The sequence below is a fragment of the Leucoraja erinacea genome, chromosome 7, assembly GCF_028641065.1.
Source record: "Leucoraja erinacea ecotype New England chromosome 7, Leri_hhj_1, whole genome shotgun sequence".
Lineage (NCBI taxonomy): Eukaryota > Metazoa > Chordata > Chondrichthyes > Rajiformes > Rajidae > Leucoraja > Leucoraja erinaceus.
This window is the reverse complement of record NC_073383.1, coordinates 13,741,623-13,768,207: the sequence shown is the minus strand read 5'-3', so window position 1 is coordinate 13,768,207 and position 26,585 is coordinate 13,741,623. Positions and strand designations below refer to the sequence as shown.

Below are 26,585 nucleotides of genomic sequence, written 5' to 3'. Positions count from 1 at the left end.
TTGCATTCTTGAAGCAATAACCACAATATGTATGAGCAGGCTCCTTTTCTAGCACTCAGTGTGCTGGGTCCCTATTTTTCTGAATGTATCGTCTTTCCTGAATGTGTCAACTTTCCTGAGTTGATCAAATGATCTGATTGAGATGGTTGTAGCATTGCGCAGCGAGGGCCCCAAATGAAATAACTGGGGGATGTAGCAACAGCCGTAACAAGCCTGTCCATAAAGACTCCGATGGAAGTATTTGACAACCTGCAAACCTGTCTGCCAGAGATGTTATCGGTCATCAATGATTTGAATAAGGCTGACATTCATGGCTTATTCAGCCTTATTCAAAAACTTTTAACTACGAAAAATTTAAAAGAAGATAAATAAATGAAGGTGATTAACATTTTGCAATAACCAATAATAATAATAATAATAATAATAATAATAATAATAATCTGAATACAAATAAGAACATGTAATATATTTCTTCTTCTTAGGCATTCAGCATTTAAATGAATGGCCCTGCAGATTCTGCACCAATGCTGAGGAATTTCAGTAAATTCATTACTTTCTTGTAACAAGGCCATTCAACCCATCAGATCCATGCCAGCTTCCAGCAGAGAAAGCCCATTAGTCTCATGCCTTAACTCCTTACTTTCCTGTAGCCCTGTAACTTATTCTCTCTTACATTCCCATCAATTTCCCTTTGATTATTTTATACCTGTCCACAGCTACGTGTAAATTACTTCAGCTTTCTCAATGCCGTAAGTCCTGAACTAATGTGTTTGACAGGGCACATGTATAGGATTCACTGTGTTTTCGACAGATGAACTTGGAATGGCCAATAGAAAATACCGAACCTTCACAGAATTGAGTAAAATAATCTGTGATCTACTGTCATTATAATACGAAGTTAGACACAAGAAGCTGGAGTAACTCAGCGGGTCAGACAGCATCTCTGGAGAAAAGGAATGGGTGACGTTTTGGGTCGAGACCCTCCTTCAGACTGAGAGTCAGGGGAAAGGGAACCGAGTGATATGGAAGGTGATGTAGAGAGATGTAGAACAAATGAATGAAAGATATTCGTTTTGAAAGATATTCATTCAGAATGAAAGATATGCAAAAAAGTTACGATGATAGAGAAAACAGGCCATTATTAGCTGTGGCCTAGGTGAGAATGCATTATAATGCTCTCTGCCTAGTGAAACCAATTTCTAAAAATTGGGATCTTATACTTAAAGAATTCAGTTTTTAGACTCCTTTTTAACTTGGGAAATGGTCTCAAAATCACATAAAGGAATGCAAATAAAAGGTTAAATAATGAGCAAAAAGAGGGACTTACCAGAATGTAAACAAATGACTTCTAAGGGAGTTGTGAAAGAAACAGTGAGCCCAGTGGTTCAGGCTATGAAACTTGGGGTTAGAGATACAACATGGAAACAGGACATTTGTTCATTGAGTCCACGCCGACCAGCCATTCAAACCAGTTCTATTTTATGCCACTTTCCCATCCACTCCCTGTACACTAGGGGCAATTTACAGAGGCCAATTAACCTCCTAACCTGCATGCCTATGGGTGGTGGGAGGAAACCGGAGTACCCGGAGGAAACTCAAGTGGTTCCAGGGAAAACTTGCAAACTCCACACAGACAGCATCCGATGTCAGGATCGAACAATGGTCTCGCATGCTGTGAGGCGGTAGATCTACCAGCTGCGCAACTGTGCCGCACTAACTAGAGCCATGGACATTCCCACCATCCACACTGTGGCAGAGAATTCCATGTTGTGTTTATTGTGCTAGCTGGAAGCATTATGAGTAAGATTTGCTACAATTGGTGACCTTTTATAGTAAATGTATACTAACAATGCTAATTAACGGTCCAGGAAAAGAGCTTGTCTATTTTGATGGTGATTTGAGTTATTTTTGTGCCTGCAAATTAAACTTGTGTAACATGTGACTAGATGCTTCCCCCGAGACGCTGGGCGCTTACCTTGGAGCCAATGGTGTCAATGGCGATCTGGGCAGTCCATCCGACGACGAGGACATGCCTGACCCATCCATCTCAACAATGCATCCGAGCCAGCTGCCAATCTTTGTAAATGGTTCTGCCCAGAAAGAAAGTGGAGTCGTGGACCTTTCGAGTGCAGTCAGTGAAAGTGGACTTTTGGACAGTGCATTTGCAGCTCATGGTGAATCCTCATTGACAAGGCATTCAACCTATCGCCAAGAATCGCTCAATGATTACCTCGATACAGTCGACGGCAGTGGAAGCCTTAAATCAAGCTTGGCCGAGGCTCACCTGCATCAGATTGGAGTTTCTCCCAACTTGAGGAGCAGTTTCCCGACGGACACGAGATTAAATGCAATGCTTCACATTGACTCGGATGAGGAAGACCATGACGTTCATCAGGAATTGGCCTGTGGTTTTCACATCGAGGAGAGTGAGGAAAATGGCATACACTTTAGATGTGCTTCTGGAAGTAACAAGGAGTTGGACACACAGCTGTATGCCAACGGGGATCAGCTCGCTCTTAGACGATTTTCTACCTCTCAGATAAATCTAACTATAACAGAAGAGGCATCTTCCTCAGTTGCGCAGTTATCGGACTCTCAGTACAAGAACTTTCATGAGCTGGTGTGCAGCCTTTCTTCAGCAGCACAGGTCGGGTGTGAAGAAGAGCAAGACAGTTGTGAGGTTGAGGGCAGTAGCGACTTAGTTACAAGTACCTGTGGGGAAGATCAGCAACCTCCAGAGACATCTCGGCCAACAGTTGGCCAGGCCGTTGACGGTGGAGACAATGCAGAGCGACTGCTCACGCAAACAGAATCCGTTGATCAAACCTCAGAACCATCCCAAATGTCCTCGGAGAATGAGCAAAGTGATGCGACCCGCACAGAGAGTGTCAGTGAAGCCAGCACTAGACCTGAAGGAGAGAGCGATCAGGAAGGGGCTGATAGCTCGTGCAACGGAAGTGGCTACACCACCAGGGTATCTTCGTCCGTCGGAAGCGCCACGCGAGTTTCCTCCTTTGAAAGTGCGAGGTTCTCAGAAACCCCGGCGTTCTCGTCTCAGGAGGAGGAAGATGCTGCCTGTCCAACTGACCCGGTGGCCGACGATCCTGTGGAAAGCCAAGACTCTGACGGGGCCACAATCATTCCAGCTGCCGAAGACGGGGAAGGCAACTGCGATGCGCCGCCGCCGCTGCTACAAGAGACCGTCGAAGGGGACGCGGTGTCCGAGGCGGAGGAAATATGGCAGAGGAGGAGTTTGCAGATGGCAGCCACAGCCGCAAGTGACCTGCCAGAAGAAGAAGCCACCATACCTACTAGCACAACTCCAGAGGATGCAAGTGAAGCAGCAGCAGCAGCAGCAGCAGCAGCAGCAACAGCAGCAGCAGGGACCGAAGCGGGCAGTGATCCAGGTAAATTTAAGGATAACTAATGTAAAGCCTTTCCATGTGTGGGATCAATCTTTGAATTATGTGTTAGAGAAATCACTGTCTTGTGAAGGGCTAAACCAAAAAAAAACCCTCATCTACCTGGATCCTTAATCTGAATGCACGTGTAATGTATGCTGCGTGGTTTTTTGCATCAGTAGGATGGATGATTAATAGGATTTAAAATATTGGATTAATATCGTAGGAGCCATATCTGAACAACACATTGTGTTAAACACTTTTGTGATTTTGAAACATTGTTGGCCAGATTCTCCATCGAGCAGTCACCAGCCTTTGAGATCCCTACCCTCAGTGCGGCAAGATGTTACTCGCTATCAGCGTATCGATGAACTGTTACCACCAAGTGAGTGCATTAAATTTGCTCTAAATAGTTATTTTCATACTTTATTCCCATGTGACTTTTACCAATTAGGAAAATTGGTGGAAAGCATGGAGGAATGGGGTCAATTTGATTTCGGCCCAAGTTTCTGTCAACCACTATGGAAATTCTATCCCACAATCCTCATCCATGACCAGTTTGCATAAGGACAATTTTCCATGTTTAAATGGGATAATTGTGGAAAAAGTAAGTTGTGTTTGGCTCTTCAGCTTCAGCTAGATAGCTTAAAGGGGCTGTCCCACTGCGGCGACCTAATCCGCGAGTCCACAGAAGAGTTTGCCCTCGACTCATACTCGCAGCATGGTCGACACGAGGTCCTAGGAGGTCTTTGTAACTCTCCTTCATGCTCGAGAGTAGTCCCCGCATACTCGAGACCTCAGCTAAGTTGCGGCGTATTTTTCAACATGCTGAAAAATGCCCGCGAGTATAAAAAGGTCGCCATAGAAAAAATCAATATTTTTTTTTACTCGTAGGTTTAGTCGAGGTAGGTCGTAGTAGGTCGGCAGGTTAGTCGTAGGTAATCAAGGGTAGTCAAAGGTAATCGAAGGTAGTCAAAGGTAGTTGAAGATAGTCTTCAACATAGTCGAAGGAAGGTCGACGGAGATTGCAGGAGATCGTCTCAACTCTCCACTAGTCGGTGTCCAATTTTCCCGAACCTAGTTGAAGCTAGTCTTCCACATAGTCGAAGAAGGTCTTCAAAATGACACTTTTTCAAACTCTTCTAAACTCGCCAATTAGGTTGCCGCAGTGGGACAGCCCCTTTACAACCTCTGATCCATCAGCCACTGGATGGGCGAGGGGGTGAATTTTAGTTCTTGTGGTAATGTTTTCTTGCAGCGGACCAGAGCATTGACGGTCCATGCCCTTCAGTGCTTGAGAGTGGTTTGGGTTGTTGAACTATGTTTTAGGCATTAGATGGTTGAATGTTGTTGATGAATGGACATGTGAATGAAGTATGAAGATATCTGTGCAATCTCCACAACTATATCCCAACGTGAAATGCCGCCTTCAAAAAAAAAAAAGGAAGACTAAAAAAATATTGATTGGAAAAGATATTCGGCTTAATACCTCATGTTAATTTTCAGTTGCCTAATTGTTTTACTTTGATGAGTTCACGGAATCAGTATGGAGACACTGATATTCTTCCTAAAGGGTCTGCACCTTGAGGTATTTTACTCTGACTTGTTAATTTGCTTCTCATTTCTTACTTTGGAAAAGTGTGATCCATTTCTATCGAGAGTTGGGGGGAGGAGACACGATCTCTAGAACTGAAAGTGTGACCAAGTGCAGATGCTTGATGTTAAAATAATTTTGGATGTTTATACCCCCACATTATGTTGTTATTTGTTAGTTTTCCTTTGGTTATTTGAAACCTTCTTTTGCTGGATCTTTCCTCACAAATAAACAAGCCGAGGGAACAACAAACTGCAGAATCGTAGAAAGGGTGCAGCGTGGGAGGAGGTCCAGTATCCTGTCGAGCCTTCGATCAAGCGGTTCAGTCAGTCTGTTCTTTCCTCTTTGTTCCTCAATCCTTTCACCTTCAAGTATCTCATCGAGACGAAACGCTTCTTCAGGCGATGGATTCCAAATCAAGGCACTTAGCAACATGAAAATGCTGTTCCTTGTGTCACTCCTGGTTTGGTTTGGTTTAGTTTAGAGATACAGTGCGGAAATAGGCCCTTCGGCCCATCTAGTCCGCGCCAGCCAGCGATCCCCACATGCCTACACTATCCTATATACACTAGGGATAATGTACCATTTTATTTAATCCAATGAGCCTTACAACTGTACGTCTTTGGAGTGAGGGAGGAAACCGTAGCACCCAGAGAAAACCCACACAGTTCATGGGGAGGACGTACATATTCTGTACAGGCAGCACCCGGGTCTCCGGCGCTGTAAGGCAGCAACGCCACCATACCATCCCCTGGTTCTGACATTTGTTTCCCCTGGTTTCAAAGTTTTTGCCAATTACACCATTTTTCAATCATTTTACCTGGACCTTCATGAATTTGAAAACCTCTACCGAGTCAAATGTCAACATCCTCTCTTTCAAGAAGGACTAAAATCCCAGGTCTTTAGGTTTTCCATGTAATTTCATTCCATCATGCGGACCAAATCATTTCTACAAATGTTAAGAGCTCTTCATTAACTTCCTATAGACCAGTGGCCACAATTACTTACAATAATGTACAATAAACTCACTTGAACTTGAACACTTGAACTTGAGTTGAACCAGTTTTTTTAACAGTTCTTTAACGTAACTTTTCAGCTGTTGTTCATTGTACTTCTCTGCATAAAATCCAGAATTCTGTTCGCTTATTTTAAATAACTGGGTCAATCTGTCCTGCTACCTTCAAAGGTTTGCGTGCATATTTATGCAGGTTTTAAGTTAAAATTGTACATTTTATATTTTGTTCCCTTTCCTCATTCTTCTTTCCAAAATGAATCATTCCATCGTTCTCCATGTTAAATGTCAGTGGACAGATTCCCTTGTCCCCGTGCCTCAAGCTTCTTCATCCACTTCGCACCGCTTCCTTCTGCTAGTCACCAACCTCCTGAAGTCAATTTCTATTCTCCCAGTTGGATTCTGATGTGTTCATTCACATCAATGCCAGGACCTCAGTCTTTTGCTCCCTCTTTTCCACCTCCTGCCTAAAGCAATAACGCCGCTTTCAGATTCAGATTCAGATTCAATTTTAATTGTCATTGTCAGTGTACAGTACAGAGACAACGAAATGCATTTCCAATTCACAATGGCTATTCCAGAATGTGGGGAATTTGATCTTCTTTCACATCCCGAGTCCTCACTTTGGTGGCAGTGGTTGGATTGTTGGAGGATTTAGTGGAAGTGGTGTGAGAGGATACAATTATGTGATATCTGGGAATCAATTTTGGTCTTAAAATAACTCACAGAAGTTGATGGATTTACCTTAAAGTTTTGAATGTCATGACGTATAGATATGAGTTCATCATAGTTCTCTCCAATGACTGTTATACATTCTCTGTAAAATACTGAACAGTGTGATTAAAAAAAAATACTATATAAAATATTCCAGAAATACGTGGCATTCATGCCTCTAAAGTTAGACTTGCTAAGATAAAAAAATCTAATTTACGAGCTGCAGAATTAATTCTGCTGATAAAATTCTTACCTTCCCAGAATGTATTTTTGTTTAGGACTTTTATTTAGGCATTTAGATTTGGCTAGGATATTTAAATTTTCAAGCAATTTTTGCTTACATGTATTAAGTAGCATCATATTTAAATGTTACAATGACTGTCAATAGACACAAAATGCTGGAGTAACTCAGCGGGGCAGGCAGCATCTCTGGAGAGAAGGAATTGGTGACGTTTTGGGTCAGAAACGTCACCCATTCCTTCTCTCCAGAGATGCTCCCTGTCCCGCTGAGTTACTCCAGCATTTTGTGCCTATCTTTGGTTTAAACCAGCATCTGCTGTTCCTTCCTACACAATGACTGTTAAGTCTGTTTCTCTGGATTTGTGTTTTGTTTGAACACCACAGACTGGGAAGCCCGTATCGATAGCCATGGACGGATCTTCTATGTGGACCACGTGAACAGGACGACTACTTGGCAAAAACCCACCACCCCTGCACGTCAGCAGATTGTTCAACGTTCAAATTCAATTCAACAGATGGAGCAGCTGAATAGAAGGTAATGAAATACATTCTAAGTTAATTACGGGACGAAGGGAAATACAATCTAAGTTAGATACTCAATGCTGGAGTAACTCGGAGGGACAGACAGCATCTCTGCAAAGAAGGAATGGGTGACGTTTCGGGTCGATATACTTCTTCAGACTAAGAGTCAGGGGAGAGGGAGACACAGAGATAAGGAAGTGTAAGGTGTGAAAACGAGACATCAAAAGAGGCGAAGCTCAAGGAACATGGAGTATAGACCATTGTTAGCAAGGAGAAGGTGACAACAAAGCAAATAGATAAAATGTAATCAGGGACAGTCAGACTGGTCGGAGAACTGGGAGGGATGGAGAGAGAGGGAAAGCAAGGGTTACTTGAAGTTAGAGAAGTCAGTATTTGAATGTCATACAATCTAAGATTGGAAGAACGGTGGTGGGTGTATGGAACAAGCTGCCAGAAGAGGTAGTTGAGGCAGGGACTATCCTAACATTTAAGAAGCAGTTAGACAGGCGCATGGACAGGACAGGTTTGGAGGGATATGGACATTTTGCAGGGACATGTTGGCTGGTGTGGGCAAGTTGGACTGAAGGGCCTGTTTCCACACTGTATCACTCTATGGCTCTATAAGTCAATACAATCTAAGCCTGGCTTTATCCCACATTTTGCCTTACCATTGTTTACTGCAGATGCGTCAAATTACTCTCTACTCAGGCTGACGAGAGGAAGTCACCCCAGCTTGGGTGCTTTACTTTAACCTGGAAACAGTCTCCAGAGGTAGATGTATAGAATCAGAACATTGGTACAGTTTTACTTCAGCGCACTTAAATTGACAGTGGTATGCATACAGCACACACATTGAACATAAATAGACCATCGCTCAGGAATGTGAAATGTAGCAAATGACACCTGAGCAAATTTGGGTCTTGTATCTGAGGAAGGGTGTGCTGGTTCTAGAGAGAGTCCAGAGGAGGTTTACAAAAATGATTCCAGGAATTAGTTGATTAGCATATGATGAGCGTTTGACGGCATTGGGCCTCTACTCGCTGGAGTTTAGAAGGTTGAGGGGGGACCTCATTGAAACTTACAGAATAACGAAAGGCATAGATAGAGTGGATGTGGAAAGAATGTTTCCACTGGTGGGGAGTCTAGGACCAGAGGTCATAGTCTCAGAATTAAAGGGAGGTGAGGAGGAACTCCTTTAGTCGGAGGGTAATTAATCTGTGGAACTGTGGGAGTGTGGAGGCTTAGTCAGTGGATATTTTTAAGGCAGAGATCGACAAATTCTTGATTAGAACGGGTGCCAAGGGTAATGGGGAGAAGGCAGGAAAATGGGATTAGGTGGCAGAAATCAGCCATGATTAAATGGCGGAGTAGACGCAATGGGCCGAATGGCTTAATTCTACTCCTGTAACTTGTGAACTTGTGAAATCAGTCAAAAACATCCATCGTGACTCTTCATTTAAAACTTCCTCACTGTCATTTTCTTGTCCTATGCTCAGTTATAGATTAAGAAGGTAATAAGATCATGTGATAGGAATGATAGTGATAGTTCAGCATTTGCAAACTATCAATGTGCTTTCACACTTTGTTTTCAGGTACCAGAGTATTCGCCGGACAATGACTAATGAGAGGACTGAAGACACTGCCCAAGCCAGTTGTGTCGATGCAGGGGCAACAGGTGAAAACCATTTTGCTCATTTTAGTTCAGGTAAGGTCTAGCGCCATTCATTAATGCAAGATCTTGCAGCCATATAAAAGTAAAACATACTTCAGTTTAGTTTAGAGATACAGCGTGGAAACAGGCCCATCAGCCCACCAATTCTGCGGCGACCAGCGATTCCCGCACGCTAGTTCTATCTTACACACTCTGGGGCCGAATGGCCCACTCCTGCACCTATTGTCTATTGTCTAGATAATTTACAGAAGCCAATTAACATCCATTTGCACATCTTTAGAGAGTCTGTCACAGGGAGAACGTACAAACTCCATACAGACAGCACCCATAGTCAGGATCGAACTCGGGTCTCTGTAGAAATAGGAATGACATCTGATGATGGCATGCAATTGACACTTGGCATCATTGCCAGGCATTGTCCCACCCCACCTCTTTTCCAGCTTTCTCCTGCCAACTACAATCATTCTGAAGAAGGGTCCCAACCTGAAACCTTGCCTATCCATGTGCTCCAGAGATGCTGCCTGATGCGCTGATTTACTCCGGCACTTTGTGTGTGTTTTTCTTTGTAAACCATCATCTGCACTCCTTTGTGTCTCCACTTGATATTATCCATTGGCCAGAAACTTGTGATGAGGAAAGACAGCCCATGAAGTGAAATTCCCCATGCCCTTTATTATTTCTCTTAGTGCGGTTAATCTGACATTGAGTGCACCCACTCTCATTCAACCTTCTTTCTGGGTTCCTTCCTGCATTTGTTTCTCAGTTCTCCAATCCGATTGATACAATTAATCCGGCTCGGCAGAGATTCACTTGCACTTCCTCCAATCTCATCTACTGTATTAAACTAACCAGTGGGGGGTGGAGCCTTCAAGCCTGTACGTGCAGTTAAAGGGAAAGAGAATGTAGGAAAGGTCATGTTAAAACTGTCAGGGCAGGGGGATGGGAACCGATGCAAGGAGACAGAGGGCCATAAAAAGAGGACAGAAGCAAAATGTAGAAGGGAGATAAGAAAAACAAACTTGAAAGCTTTGCGCCTCAATGCGAGGAGCATTCGTAATAAGGTGGATGAATTGAATGTGCTGTTAGTGGTTAGCCGCAACATCTCCAAGTTTGCGGATGACACGAAGCTGGGGGGCAGTGTTAGCTGTGAGGAGGATGCTAGGAGGCTGCAAGGTGACTTGGATATGTTGGGTGAGTGGGCAAATGCATGGCAGATGCAGTATAATGTGGATGAATATGAGGTTATCCACTTTGGTGGCAAAAACAGGAAAGTAGACTATTATCTGAATGGTGGCCAATTAGGAAAAGGGGAGATGCATAGGGGACCCAGTCATTGAAAGTAGGCATGCAGGTGCAGCAGGCAGTGAAGAAAGCGAATGGTATGTTAGCATTCATAGTAAAAGGATTTGAGTATAAGAGCAGGGAGGTTCTACTGCAGTTGTACAGGGTTTTGGTGAGACCACACCTGGAGTATTGCGTACAGTTTTGGTCTCCTAATCTGAGGAACGACATTCTTGCCATAGAGGGAGTACAGAGAAGGTTCACCAGACTGATTCCTGGGATGGCAGGACTTTCATATGAAGAAAGACTGGATAGACTCGGCTTGTACTCGCCAGAATTTATAAGATTGAGGGGATCTTATAGAAACTTACAAAATTCTTAAGGGGTTGAACAGGCTAGATGCAGGAAGATTATTCCCGATGTAGGGGAAGTCCAGAACAAGGGGTCACAGTTTAAGGATAAGGGGGAAGTCTTTTAGGACCGAGATGAGAAAATCATTTTTTACACAGAGAGTGGTGAATCTGTGGAATGCTCTGCCACAGAAGGTAGTTGAGGCCAGTTCATTGGCTATATTTAAGATGAAGTTAGATGTGGCCCTTGTGGCTAAAGGGATCAGGGGGTATGGAGAGAAGGCAGGTATGGGATACTGAGTTGGATGGTATGATATAGTTGGGATTACAGAGACATGGCTCCAGGGTGACCAAGGCTGGGAGCTCAACGTGCAGGGGTATTCGATATTCAGGAAGGACAGACAAAAAGAAAGAGGAGGTGAGGTGGCATTGCTGGTTAAAGAGGAGATTAATGCAATATCACGGAGAGACATTAGTTTTGATGCTGATGAATCTGTATGGGTTGAACTGCGAAATAGCCAAGGGCAGAAAACGCTTGTTGGAGTTGTATACAGACCACCAAACAGCAATAGGGAGGTTGGGGATAGCATCAAGCAGAAAATTAGGGATGCGTGTAGCAAAGGTACAGCAGTTATCATGGGTGACTTTAATCTACATATAGATTGGGCCAACCAAATTGCGAGCAGCGCTGAGGAGGAGGATTTCCTGGAATGTACATGGGATGGATTTTAAACCAATATGTAGAACCGACTAGAGGACAGGCCATCCTAGACTGGGTATTGTGTAATGAGGAAGGATTAGTTAGCGATCTTGTTGTGCAAAGCCCCTTGAGCAACAGTGACTGTAATATGGTGGAATTCTACATTAGGATGGAGAGTGACACGGTGAATTCAGAGACTAGGGTCCTGAACTTAAAGATATTTGAAGATATGAGACGGGAATTGGCTACGTTAGATTGGAAAATTATGCTTAAATGGTTGACGGTGGATATGCAATGGCAAAGATTTAAAGACCGCATGGATGAACTCCAGAAATTGTTCATCCCTGTCTGGCGAAAAAATAAAACGTGGAAGGCAGCTCAACCGTGACGAGGGAAATCAAGGATAGTGTTAAATCCAAGGAAAAGGCATATAAATTGGCCAGCAAACCGGAGGACTAGGAGAAATTTAGAACTCAACAGAGGAGGACAAAGGGGGAAAAAGAGGGGGGAAAAGAGTGTGAAAGAAAGCTTACGGGAATATAAAAACTGACTCAAAAAGCTTCTTTAGATATGTAAAAAGGAAAAGATTAGTGAAGACAAATGTAGTTCCGCTTACAATCAGAGACAGGTGAATTTATAATGGGAAACAAAGAAATGGCAGAACAGTTAAACAAATATTTTGGTTCTGTCTTCACTAAGGAAGACACAAACAATCTCCCAGAAATACTTGGGGACCGAGAATCTAGTAGGAGGGAGGAACTGAAGTGAATCCACATGTCAGGAAATGGTGTGATTGAAGGCGGATGGGCCTGGTGGTCTGCATCCCAGAGTACTCAAGGAGGTGGCCCTAGAAATCGTTGATGCATTGATGATCATTTTCCAATGTTTGCTCGACTCTGGATCAGTTCCTGTGGACTGGAGAGTAGCCAACTACACTCTTTGAGGAAGGGGGGAGAGAAAAGGGAGAATTATAGACCAGTTAGCCTTACAATACAATCGGTAGTGGGGAAGATGCTTGAGTCGATTGCGAAAGATGTTATAGCAGCGCATTTGGAAAGCAGTGACAGGATCGGTCAAAGTCAGTGGATTTATGAAGGGGAAATCATGCTTGACTAATCTTCTGGATTTTTTTGAAGATGTAACAAGTAGAATGGATAAGAGAGAGACAGTGGATGTGGTGTATCTGGACTTTCAAAAAGCCTTTGACAATGTCCACGCAAGAGAGTAGTGATGAAAATTAAAGGACATGGTATTAGCATGGATAGAGAACTGGATGGCATACAGGAAGCAAAGAGTAGGAATGAATGGGTCCTTTTCAGAATGGCAGGGAGTGACTAGTGGGGTGCCTCAAGGCTCGGTGCTGGGACCCCAGTTATTTACAATATATATTAACGATTTAGACGAGGGAATTAAATGTGACATCTCCAAGTTTGCGGATGACACAAAGCTGGGTGGCAGTGTGAGCTGCGATAAGGATGCTTGAGGCTGCAGGGTAACTTGGACAGGTTTGGTGAATGGGCAGTATAATGTGGATAATTGTGAGGTTATCCACTTTGATGGCAAGAACAGGAAGGCAGATTATTATCTGAATTGTGTCAGATTAGGAAAAGGGGAAGTGCATCGAGACCTGGGTGTCCTTGTACATCAGTCACTGAAAGTAAGCATGCAGGTACAGCAGGCAGTGAAGAAAGCTAATGGCATGTTGGCCTTCATTGCAAGAGGATTTGAGTTTAGGAGCAAGGATGTCATACTGCAGTTGTACAGGGCCCTGGTGAGACTGCACCTTGGGTATTGTGTGCAAATTTGGTCTCCTAATTTGAGGAAGGACATTATTATTGAGGCAGCGTAGGTTCACCAGGTTAATTCCCAGGATAGCGGGATTGACATATGATGAAAGAATGGGTCGACTGGGCTTGTATTCACTGGAATTTAGAAGGATGAGGGGGAATCTTATAGAAATATATATAAAATTCTTAAAGGATTGGACAGGCTATATGCAGGAAAAATGTTCCCGATGTCGGAGGAGTCCATAACCAGGGGTCACAGTTTAAGAATAAGGGGTAGGCCATTTAGAACTGAGATGAGGAAACATTTTTTCACCCACACAGTTGTGAATCTGTGGAATTCTGCCACAGAAGGCAGTGGAGACCAATTTACTGGATGTTTTCAAGAAAAAGATTTAGCTCTTAGGGCTAAAGGAATCAAGGGATATGGGAAAAAAGCAGGCATGGGGTACTGATTCTGGATGATCAGCCTTGATTATATTGAATGGCGGTGCTGGCTTGAAGGGCTGAATGGCCTAATCCTGCACCTATTTCTCAATGTTTTCTATGTATCCGTTGTTCAAGATGTGGACTCTTATACATTGGCGAAACAAAGAATTGACTGTGCGATCGTTTTGCTGAACACCTTTGCTCAGTCTGCCTGAATCTACCTCATCTCCCGATTGCTAAACACTTTAATTCTCTGTCCCATTTCCACACAGACCTTTCTGTCCTAGGTTTCCTCCGTTGTCAGATTGAGGCTAAATGCAAATTGGAGGAGCAGCACCTCATATTTTGTTTAGGCAGCTTACAGCCCAGCGGTATGAATATTGATTTCTCTAACTTCAAGTAACCCCAGCATTCCCGCTCTCTCTAACCCTCTCCCACCCAAGTTGCACTAGCTTCTCGATTTCACCCAACAAACAGCTGACAATGGCCTGTTTCCTTTATCATCATTACGTTTTTGCATATCTTTCATTCATTGTCCATTATCTCTCTACATAGTCATCTATTTCTCACGTTTTCCTTATCCCTAACTAGTCTGAAAAAGGGTCTCGACCTGAAACATCACCCATTCCTTCTCTCCAGAGATGCTGCCTGTCACAATGAGTTACTCCAGCATTTTGTGTCTATCTCCGATGGATGCACTGTTGATCTCATTTCTCACCAAGGTCCTGGGTATCTTTAATGAGTCTAAGTGTGCATATTAACTAATTGACTGTTTAAATCTAATATCTTTGGTTTTGTAATCTTTTGCAATCCATTGGTTAATAGTAAAAGCGTACCCTGTCTGATGAGCTCAAGATGACGTCATTAGCAACACTTTTCCTTTGTAAATAAATATTTTCAATTGAAATATATCTGTAACAGATGAATGGAGATGCATTGCATTCATTTTAATGAAAGATCAAAGAATGGTTTTGCGTATCAAGTTATTTGCATTCATGCAGACACTGCGATTCCATCTGTTTATAGAAAATGATACCTCTGCCTGCAGCAAGTACCATGATTTAAATGTCAGAATTTGTTAACCTTCAAAATTACCGGATAAATTCATTGATTTCAATCTCCTAGCAATTACAGAATGTGATTGTAGCACCAAGCACTGTTCTGGTAATCAATGATATATTGACCTTTCCTAACACAATATTCAGTGCCTGCCCTCAATGTGAGTGATCTTGATCCTTAAATCATGCTATTTTAATGCTGTGTTTACAAAATGCTTAATTTAGTTTAGATTAGAGATACAGTGCGGAAACAGGCCCTTCGGCCCAACGGGTCGGTGCCGACCAGCGATCCCCGCACATTAACACCATCCTACACACACTAGGGACAATTTTTACATTTACCTAGCCAATTAACCTACAAGCCTGTACGTCTATGCAGTGTGGGAGGAAACCGAAGAACTCTGAGAAAACCCGCGCAGGTCACGGGGAGAATGTACAAACTCAGTACAGACAGAACACGTAGTCGGGATCGAACCCGCGCCTCCGGTGCTGCATTCGCTGTAAGGCAGCAACTCTACCGCTGCACCACCGTGACTGCTTATAATAAATAATAATAATAATAAATATTAAAATAAAATTAAAAAAATAATGATAGTAAAATACGTAATAAATACAAGTTGGGGTGCTCTAGTTTGGCATTATCATGAACAAACAGCTTCACTTAAAAAAAATAAATAATGTTACAAAATGTTTAAAATACTGCCATAAAACTGTATTATAGTATTGACTATCTATACTATATAGTATTGATTATCAAAGGTCATTTGCACATGAAGTGCTGGAAATTGGACTGTGTGTAAAAATGGATGTTAGTGAATTGCAGTGTGGATAGCCTGTGCATGTTCAATGTGAGGACCACAGACTTCAATATTCATTGCACACACGTTCAGGGTGGTGGACCATGGCCCTTCCCTTGGCACTGTGGAGAGTGGTGACCATGAGAGAAGTGTGATGGAAACTGGATGGTGGGAGGAAGAATGGGGGTGTGGGGAGGGGTGAAAGATGATCAGTGTGGAGACTAGAGTGAGTTTGGGGGAGTGGATGGGAGGGGTGATTGTGAAGGCAATTGGTAGGGTGTGGGCTGCAGAGAAGATTTATGATAGGGATTCAGCCAGATGCCAAAACACCAAGGATCTTAGAGAAACATATAAAATTCTTAAGGGATTGGACAGGCTAGATGCAGGAAAAATGTTCCCCATGTTGGGGGAGTCCAGAACCAGGGGTCACAGTTAAGAATAAGGGGTCGGCCATTTAGGACTGAGATGAGGAAAAACATTTTCACCCAGAGAGTTGTGAATCTGTGGAATTCTCTGCCACAGGAGGCAGTGGAGGCCAATTCACTGAATACATTCAAGAGAGAGTTAGATTTAGCTCTTAGGGCTAAAAGAATCAAGGGATATGGGGAAAGAGCAGGAACGAGGTATTGATTTTGGATGATCAGCCATGATCATATTAAATGGCGGTGCTGGTTCGAAGGGCCGAATGGTCTACTCCTGCACTTACTTTCTATGTTTCTATCAACTCCATTTCTCTCGTCACTGCCAGGACCTGCTAAGCACTCCTAGCATTCTTTACTTTGGTTTCATATGTCGTGCAGATGCACTTTTTTCTCAATGCAATATTTACTTAGGTGATTTAATACCAAATTTTACTTCGCAGTCACGTGAGTGACTACGTGAAGAACCCGCCAGGACGCATGCGTGTCATATCGCTACACGCATTGCGAAATGACAGGCGGGGTGGAACGACGTTCCCCCGTAGCGGCAAGTTTAAAAGCCGAGACCGACAGGTAAGAGAGTTACTCTGCGGTTGTTGTTATTTCCCGTACTGTTTCACAGGTGGGAAAACGATGGATAAAACCAAAAAGTCTACTAGATCTGCGACAAAGCTGGCTGGGGAGGACCGCGGAGTTGCGGGCAGCCAGCAGCGGCTGATGGCACTAGAATCACCAGTAGTGGGATCAGCTGTGGCCGACTTCACCCCCGCGCCGGCCAGAACAACACCGCGGCCGGGCGGGAAGGCAAAACGTAAAACTAACAGAGCCGTTGACTCTGATGAGTCCGACTTTGAGGAGATGCCGCGAGCGGCCAGCGACCGTGAGCGCTGGAGCCGAATGGAGCGGCTTATGGAGCAGATGCTCCAACGTGACAGACTCCGGGAGATGGAGTCTAGTCACCATGGGTTATACAAAACACTCACAGCAGCACCTTACGTAGGGCTGCACAGTACATCTCCCTCGTCAGAGGGGAGTACTGGGGGTCAATTCTGGGCTGACCCTGAAGGGGGGTTTGCTGAACAAACAACAAGTGTGCAGTGGGTGCAGGAAGGAGTAAACCTACTGGACATGGTGTCCAAATACATACAGCCAGATCAGACTGGAAAAAATCTAGAACAAAAACTAGCATCCAGCATTGATTTCCTATCATTCAAGCAACTAAAGGAAAAGGCTGTGATGGACACCACTGCCAAATATTTGGCACCAGGAAATTGTGTATCCCTGAATGTTCCAGTGGTAAACAATTGTATTTGGAAACACGTCGGAGCAGGAGTTAGAAGACTGGATGTAAAACTCCAGAAAGTACTAAAATTACTAACAGCAGGGATCACAGCATTCGCTCGCACAGTGGATGAGAAAGAAATGTCGCAAGAACAACAGGATGCACTGGCACTCTTCTGCAATACGCAGTATGAGATCAATAGTATCAGAAAGAATGCCATCCGACCTGCCTTAAATCCAAAGTTCGCAGGCCTGTGCAAACCTGGAGACACAAAACCACCAATATTATTATTTGGGGGCAACCTGTCCAAACAGGTTAAGGAGCTCGATGAGGAGGCAAAAACCCTGGGGCTCATAAAGGCGACAACAGGAAGGACCTCCTACACTCAAAGACAGCACCCTTACGCACCCACCAGCAGAGCAAGACAATCAGAAGCTGGTGAAAGCTCAAAGGCCGGACATACAGGACAGCGGTCTTTTTTAGGCCATGGCCCAGACCGGCCTTCATGGAAAATGCGCAAACCCCAAACCCAAACCCAGACACCGGCGCCTCAACCTCCTCGAAGACTACACAGGAAGAAGTAAACTTTCCACTGGTAACCATGGAGGTAGGTGGGTCTGGTCCCTTACAAATTATAGGAAGTGTGGATAATACACATATCGGTGGGAGATTACACTTCTTTTGGGAGGCATGGAGTGCATTGACAACAGGCACTTATATCCTAAACAGTATCCAGGGATATACCATTGAATTTGTGCACAAAAATAGCCCCCCAGTTCAGCTTGTACTGAACCGAACGTTCGTACTTTCATGAAAAGAAAAATTAGAAGCACATGCTGAATTGGTGAGACTCCACACTAAGGGGGTTATTGAAAAAACCCAACACGATTCTCTGGAATTTGTGTCTAATATCTTTACCAAAAACAAAAAAGATGGTGGTTGTCACATCATCATAGATTTGACCAAATTGAATACATTTGTACAGGATATTCATTTCAAAATGGAAACCTTTGTTACTGCCAAACAATTGATTTCCACGGGCTACTTCATGGCTAGCATCAACCTAAAAGATGCTTACTATTCAGTGTCTATACGGACTGATCACGTATGTTATTTAAAATTTAACTGGATGGGGCAGCACTGACAGTATAGAACTCTACCCAATGTCTAAACATCAGCCCCCAGGCTGTTTACCAAAATTTTGAAACCAGCCCTAACGTTTCTTCGGAAGCAAAAACATATGGTCATGGCTTACCTGGATGATATATTAATTGTGGGCAAAACTTTGGAATTAGCTAAACTGGCTGTATCAGCCACCAAACAATTGTTTGAGAAACTGGGGTTTATCATCCATCCAGTTAAATCTAAACTAACGCCTTCCACCATAATGGATTATTTGGAGTTCACATGTTGGTGACTTTATCAAAGGACAAGGCTACAGTCTTAACTGAGGCCTGCAACAACTTCATTGCCATCAGTGAACCATCTATCAGATTGGTAGCAAGGGTAATTGGCAAAATAGTGGCTGCTTTTCCAGCCACACAATTTGGACATTTGTATCACCAAAATTTACAAAGGGCAAAAATACAAGCACTCAAAATTAATGCTGGTCATTTCGACAGACCAATGAAGCTACCAATCAAAGCAATTATGGAATTAAAATGGTGGAGGGATAACATTCGGCATTGTTCCAGCCCTATCATTGTCAGCAACCCCTCAGTGGTGCTACAAACTGATGCCAGTGCGCTTGGTTGGGGTGCTACCGACTCCATCTCTAGCTGTGGAGGTAGATGGAATGCACAGGAGGCATCATTACTTCAGACACTTGGCATAAACTGCCTGGAAATGTTGGGTGCGTTCTATGGCTTAAAATCATACTGTTCTGGAATGCATCACCAGCATGTTAGACTACAGATTGACAATACCACCGTGGTGGCATATATTAACCATATGGGTGGAATCAAATCGACATCATGTGACAATCTGGCTAATACAATTTGGCAATGGTGTATTCAGAAAAATATTTGGATATCAGCTACTTACCTACCAGGTAACCTCAATTCAGTGGCAGACACTAGGTCATGCAAATTCAATTAAAACATCGAATGGATGTTGGATCAAAAAGTATTTGCTGATATTGTAGCACAGTACGGAACACCAGATATCGATCTATTTGCATCTAGACTCAATCACCAGTTACCAAACTATGTTTCTTGGGAACCAGACCCTGGGGCATCAGCGATAGATGCCTTTTCGCTGCATTGGGGGGAAATTGTTTTTCTATGCATTCCCTCCTTTCTGCCTCATCAGTCGGGTATTACGCAAAATACAACAAGACTCGGCGTCTGGTATTTTGGTAGTGCCCGATTGGCCTACTCAACCATGGTTCCCTGTGATTCTCGACATGGTCTTAGAACCATGTATCACCGTCCTGAAACGACCAGATTTGTTGGTTCACCCCATAACTGGGGATAGCCATCCATGTCATAATATGACAAACTTATTAATTTGTAGAGTCTAAAGAAACCTCTACTGGAACTGGGACTGACGGACCGAACATTGAACATTATCTCAGCGGCCCACAGGCAGTCCACCAAAAAACAATATCTGGTATACATCAGGAAATGGGAGATATATTGTTTCAAAAACAACATCACTTACAGCACGATGAACATAACGTCTGTTCTGGAATTCCTGGCAGGCCTCCATTATGATGAGGGGCTCAGTTATAGTGCCATTAACTGCGCCAGAAGTGCCCTTTCAGTATATCTGTGGCGAGGATCAGAGCGTCATTCTGTTGGGACTCACCCCCTGGTAACCAAACTTATGAGGGGAATTTTTAATACCAATCCCCCAAGAACCAGGTACTCTCATATATGGGATGTGAGTATTGTCCTAACGTTGCTAAGGAACTGATCTCCAGCAACAGCTCTGTCCCTGCAAAAACTGACGCATAAAACAGTAATGCTGATGGCTTTGGTCTCAGCACAAAGGGTACAGTCTTTACATAAGTTAAGGCTGGACAATATGACTTCTTCAACAAGAAATATAATTTTTCATATTCACGAATTAGTCAAACAGAACAGACCAGGATCATCAGGCCTCAAAATAGAATTTTGGGCTTACCCTATAGATGATCGTCTTTGTATAATAAGACATTTATTGTTATACATAGAGAACACTAAAAATATCAGAGGCAATGAGATGGCACTACTAATCAGCCACAAACAACCCCACAAAAACGTGTCGGTTCAAACTATTTCCAGATGGCTGAAACAGGTTTTAACAACAGCTGGGGTGGATACTAACATATTCAAATCTCATTCCACCAGGGCTGCAGCTACATCGGCAGCTATGGAATTGGACGTACCGATGGACCAAATCCTGGAGACAGCAGGATGGTCTAGGGAAAAAACATTCCAACAATTCTACTATAAACCAGTGGTTAAACCTGGAACTTTTGCAGAAACAATTTAAAGTTCTGTATTATGATTTCACCCCATGAAATAGGGGCTATAATTTGTTGTTAATACATTTATCATGGGTTTTCAATGTCGGATTCATGTTTAAATATGTTAACACAATTCCTCCCTTAGTCAATTAAGGCAGATGTGATGCATGGACTCGTTTCCATGGCATGAAATCACAGAGCTTTGAAATCTTCACGTAGTCACTCACATGACTCCGAAGTAAAATAGTAAGATTAAACGAGAACTTACCAGTTCGAAGTTTGATCGTCATTTTATGAGGAGTAACGTTGAGGGATTACGTGCCCTCCCCTCCCACCCTTGATCATAAAGTTCAACTGGTATCCTCTTCTCTAATCTTACTATGTTCAGTCATTACTGTTATCTGTGATTTCACACCGCTGCTTTGAAGAATGACACGCATGCGTCCTGGTGGGTTCTTCACGTAATCCCTCAACGTTACTCCTCATAAAATGACGATCAAACTTCGAACTTGTAAGTTCTCGTTTAATCTTACTATTTTGTTTGGTATTCCTGCCCTTCAATGCCTCACGGTTTTACGATGCTATACAAATAGGTTGTTGTAAAGCATATCGGTGCTGAAAGCCACCTTTTCATACTGTAAGCAGTTAACAAAATAATACTCAGCGATTTGCGATATAGAACAGCCTGCATTCATCATCACATCACTCGATGAGAAGAGGCTCTGCAAGATGACAAAAAGGTAGCACAGTTCTGATTATCCATGATAAAACATGCAAAATGGAGTTCATCGTCATGGTGACATTTGCTTTGTCTTTGTAGATTTCAGAAGGGAGCCGAGCTTCTCCCACTCGGCGACTCGTAGCCGGATGAATCTGCTCCTGCAGTCTCCCCCGGTCAAGTTCTTCACCAGCCCGGAATTTTTCACAGTGCTCCATTCAAACCCTGTAAGCCAATTACCTTGTTCTCTCATTCCGATCAAAATCCGCATTATACGGTACAGAAATTGCGAGGTCATGTTGCAGTTGTAGAAGACGTTGGTGAGACCGCATTTAGAGTATTGTGTTCCAATCTGAGCACCGTGTTACCGGAAAGATATTATCAAGCTTGAAAGGGTTCAGAGAAGATTTATGAGGATGTGACCAGGACTAGAGGGTCTGAGCTATAGGGAGAGGATGTGTAGGCTGGGTCTCTATTCCTTGGAGCGCAGGGGGATGAGGGGTGATCTTATTGAGGTGTATAAAAATCACAAGAGGAATAGATCGGGTAGATGCACAGAATCAAGGACCAGAGGATATTGGCTTAAGGTGAGGGGAAAAGATTTATTAGGAATCTGAGGAGTTGCCAGAGGCAGTAGTTGAGGCTGGGACTATCCCAATGTGTTGAGAAGCAGTTTGACAGGTACATGGGTAGGACAAGTTTGGAGGGATATGGACCAAGCACAGGCAGGTGGGACTAGTGTTGCTGGGACATGTTGGCCGGTGTGGGCGAGTTGGGTCAAGGGCCTGTTTCCACGCTGTATCATTCTATGACTCTATACTGAGAGCCCACCCCCACCACCCATCCACTCTTCCCTTTTTGCTGCAAACACTTTCCCAAAAGAAAAACTCTGAGCCCATATTGAGCGAACTTTGCAAGAATAATCTTTACCCTGAATTTTTTGCATGCCTGTTTTGCACTTATTTTGCACGCCTGTTAAACTGGTTATTTGTTAATTGCAACTTGACATGAATACCAAGATAGTGAACCTCATGCTAATAAAAGTTGGATTAATAACATTATTAATACCCACGCACCTCGCGGCCCTGCCATGGTTTTGGAAATAATTAATAGTGCATGAGAAATAATTGAGGATTAATCAGATTAGAGATTTGAGAACAGAATTAGATTAAACACGGGGTTAGTAGCATAAAGTTTAAAAATAACAAAGATTTGATGTAATTCTTTTGAACCCGAGGATAATCATCAGTTACTTCAGAACACCTGACAAACAAGAGGTAGTTTTTAGTTTAGTTTAGAGATACAGCGTGGAAACAGGCCCTTCGTCCCACCAAGTCCGCACCGACCTACGATCCCGCACATTAACACTATCTTACACACACTAGGGACAATTTTACATTAATATCAAGCCAATTAACATACAAACCTGTACGTCTTTGGAGTGCGGGAGGATACCGAAGATCTCGGAAAACCCACGCGGTCACGGGGAGAATGTACAAACTCCATACAGACAGCACCCGTAGTCGGGATCGAGCCTGGGTCTCTGGCGCTGGAAGTGCTATGAGGCAGCAACTCTACCGCTGCACCACCCCATTAACCACCGTGCCACCACATTTGTGAATGGACAGAATGGACAAGGGATTGACAAGATTATTGTGTTCATTTATCCTTTTCTATTACCATTTACTATAACATGTAGACATGGGTCTATTTGTATCAGTGGCATTTTCCACGCTGAGAACACAGGCACTAGTAGCGAATACTTCCAGAAGAATTGTGTGCACATCACCAAACTGACAAAAAATAATCACAAATGGATGAGTGGGGAAGGAGGGAAAGGAAGGTGCTCATTATTATATTTCTAAGAAATATCTTTATTTGTTGGTCATAATTGTGTATTTTTCCCCAATTACAATTCATTGGTTGAAATATCCAGTGAATCATACCTTCAAATGGCTTTGGTTGAATCAGTGAGGTATAAAGCTACAAGCATGACTAAACTATTAAATTAGATGTTCAGGTGAAGTCCAAAGTATTGAACTTGTTTTCATTGAGGAAAGGAGATTTTAGAAAGTCTTATGAACCAACCATTGATTTTTCCTAATTTGGATTAATCATCGATTTAAGGAATCTGAGCACATAAAGGGGAAGATGATGCAATATTGTTTTTTTTTAAAAGTATGGTAAAATAATTCTCATCAAAAATACATCATGGTCTATACATTCAAGTTTTTGAAATGGGTTAGAAAGATGCTTGAATAACACTAGGATTGAAGGATGTTAAAACAAAAAGCACAGCTATTCATGGAATAGTACCAGAGATCCTGGTTCAATCCTGACTACAGATGCTGTGTGTGTGGCATTTGTATCTTTTCCCTGTGACCGCGTGGATTTTCTCTGGGTGCTCTGGTTTCCTTCCACATTCTAAAGACATGCAGTTTGTAGGCTAATAGTAAATTGACCCCAGCTTGTCGGATGTGGAACTAGTATACGGGTGATCGATGGTCAGTGTGGACGGTGGGCCGAACTACATTTCTGGCTACATCTGGATAAGGTGAATTTGGTAAAATACAATTATAAGAAATGAGTTTAGAAAGATCTGGCACCATCTAAAAGTGTCTGAGCAATGACATTTTGTGTACCTCAGTCGTCATTTTTCTTGACTGTGTGTTGTTTTTGCCAGCGTGGCTATCGGATGTTTTCAACCAACACATGTTTGAAACACATGATCACCAAAGTGCGGCGAGATGCCCATAACTTTGAACGTTATCAGCACAATCGAGATCTCGTGGCATTCCTCAACTTATTCGCTAATAAACAGCTGGAGCTGCCGAGAGGCTGGGAAATGAAGCATGACCATCAAGGAAAGGTAAGAAGCACAGAGGAGGGAATGTATTCCACTTGCTTGGTTGTCATGTACAATGACCATGTCACTTTGACATTTTGGGACCAATCCCGATTTAAAAAAAATCTTAATTCTTGTCATAGTATCAGAGTGATACAGCGTGAAAACGGGCCCTTCGGCCCAACTTGCCCACACCGGCCAACATGTCCCAGCTACAGGGTGGTCCCGCCTGCCCGCGTTTAGCCCTTATCCCTCTAAACATGTCCTACCCATGTACCTGTCTAACTTTTTCTTAAATGTTGGGATTGTTCCTGTCTCAACTACCTCCTCTGGCAGCTTGTTCCATTCACCCACCATCCTTTGTGTGAAAAAGGTACCCCACAGATTCATATTAAATCTTTTCCCCTTCACCTTAAACCGTGACCCCTTGAAATTGGGATTGTTTCACTTCAAAAATTGGCATATAAATTATTTGACACAGTGGCTTTAGAATTGATAAATTTCCTGTTTTAATTGGAAATCTTTGGTTTGATTCCTTTGGTTTTCCTCTTGATGGTCAAAAGCTGTGTCTGACTTTAGCCGAGTCGGACTTGTTTTCTGCTCCAGCAATGTGGAAAAGGCTGATTCTTTACAACAAAACACAGCAGCATGGCTGGTCCCATCATTCTCAAACCCCAACATTATGTATGGTTAAAAAGGATATGCTGGAACAAGGAACTGCAGATGGTGGTTTACAAAAAGGACACAAAGTGCTAGATCATGCGCGATACTTGTATTGAATGATGGAGGGGAAACGGGCCATATCTGCTCTCTCCCTATCCACCCCTGAATAATCTCAAGAAGCGTATGAATTGACAACATTACCAAACTTTCACTTCTTAAAATGTGCCCGTCCAAATATGGATAAATGTAAATTCCCGCACACCCACTATTCTAACTTGTTAATCAGTTGACTGCTGAGATATTTCCTAGCAGCTGAAACAGTGTGGAATGAGTTATTATCTGTGCAGTTCAGCTCGTGAATTGGAATAAAGCAAGTGGATTTTATTATCAGCTGGCTGACTTTCTGACGGTTGTCACCAGCCTTAAGTCAATGAAAACAGTCCGTTTGGTCATATTAGGATATGTCAAATGTTCAGCATTTGATAAGGTGAGATCATATTGAGTTTTGAATAAACTGGGTATGAACTATATGGAACAAAGTAAATACTTGGGTTTGTTTCTAACTCAGAAGAATCTCTTCAGAGATGAGAGAAAGTTTGGTGAAGGGGAATAGGAAATAATCTGTGGAATTCTTTGCCACAGAAGGCTGTGGAGGCCAAGCCAGTGGATATTTTTAAGGCAGAGATAGATAGGTTCTTGATTAGTACGGGTGTCAGAGGTTATGGGGCGAAGGCAGGAAAATGTGGTTGGGAGGGAGAGATAGATCAGCCTTGAATGAATGGCGGAGTAGACTTGATGGGCCGAATGGCCTAATTCTACTCCTATCACGTATGACCTTATTACCTTAAATTGAAAGGTGCATTTTCATAAACAATGAAGATGTAGTATTTTCATGCCTTTTGGGGACCTAGTTTGGAACTGTACGCAGCAGTGTGCGGTTGCAAGCTCCTGATTTTGTGTGTCCTTTTTCCAGCCCTTCTTTGTTGACCACAATTCGCGCAGCACCACTTTCATAGACCCAAGGCTCCCTCTTCAGACGGCTAGGCCCTCTATTGCATTGGTTCATCGGCAACATTTGCAAAGGCAACGGAGCCACAGTGCGGGTGAGGTGAGTAACTGCACCAGTGATTTCCGCTGCACACTCTGAAATCTCTATTCCGACACCAGCATTTCTTATTGGACTTTGCTAGCTTTATCTTGCACTAAACGTTATTCCATTATCATGTACAGTATCTGCACACTGTAAAGGGCTTGATTGTGATCATGCTTTGTCTTTCTGCTGACTGGTTAGCACGCAACAAAAGCTTTTCGCTGTACCTCGGTACACGTGACAATAATCTAAACTGATTTATCTATCTGTAATTGTGGTCAAAATATCTTAGCAATCACGAGTTAAGGCAAACGCTGGAATTATATTTATGTGGTCAAATATTATTTGGATTCAAATTACCAACTACTTTGCATAAAATAATGTGAGTTGATTAACAAAATAAAAATATTTAATCAGTCTTTTATATCCCATTAGGCACACAGTTTGCATATCAAGTGTCAGTATTAATATAAATAAATGTATGTAATATATTTCTTCAAACAGGAAATACTTTTGAGATTTGAACATCAGTGGTGGAGACTTACTGCACTGGACTCTAAAGT

At 42.9% G+C, this 26,585-nt stretch overlaps 1 protein-coding gene across 2 annotated transcripts in view; it reads left to right on the top strand.

The window, feature by feature from the left end:
• LOC129698656 (E3 ubiquitin-protein ligase HECW2-like) overlaps positions 1-26,585 on the top strand; it is a 313,116-nt gene that overhangs the window by 198,307 nt on the left and 88,224 nt on the right. For both annotated transcript variants that reach the window (XM_055637791.1, XM_055637792.1), the window contains exons 9-14: positions 1,947-3,407; positions 7,346-7,496; positions 9,076-9,188; positions 21,527-21,651; positions 24,108-24,293; positions 25,906-26,040. In XM_055637791.1, coding sequence (XP_055493766.1) covers positions 1,947-3,407; positions 7,346-7,496; positions 9,076-9,188; positions 21,527-21,651; positions 24,108-24,293; positions 25,906-26,040 — 2,171 coding nt within the window. The remainder of the gene's footprint in view (positions 1-1,946; positions 3,408-7,345; positions 7,497-9,075; positions 9,189-21,526; positions 21,652-24,107; positions 24,294-25,905; positions 26,041-26,585) is intronic.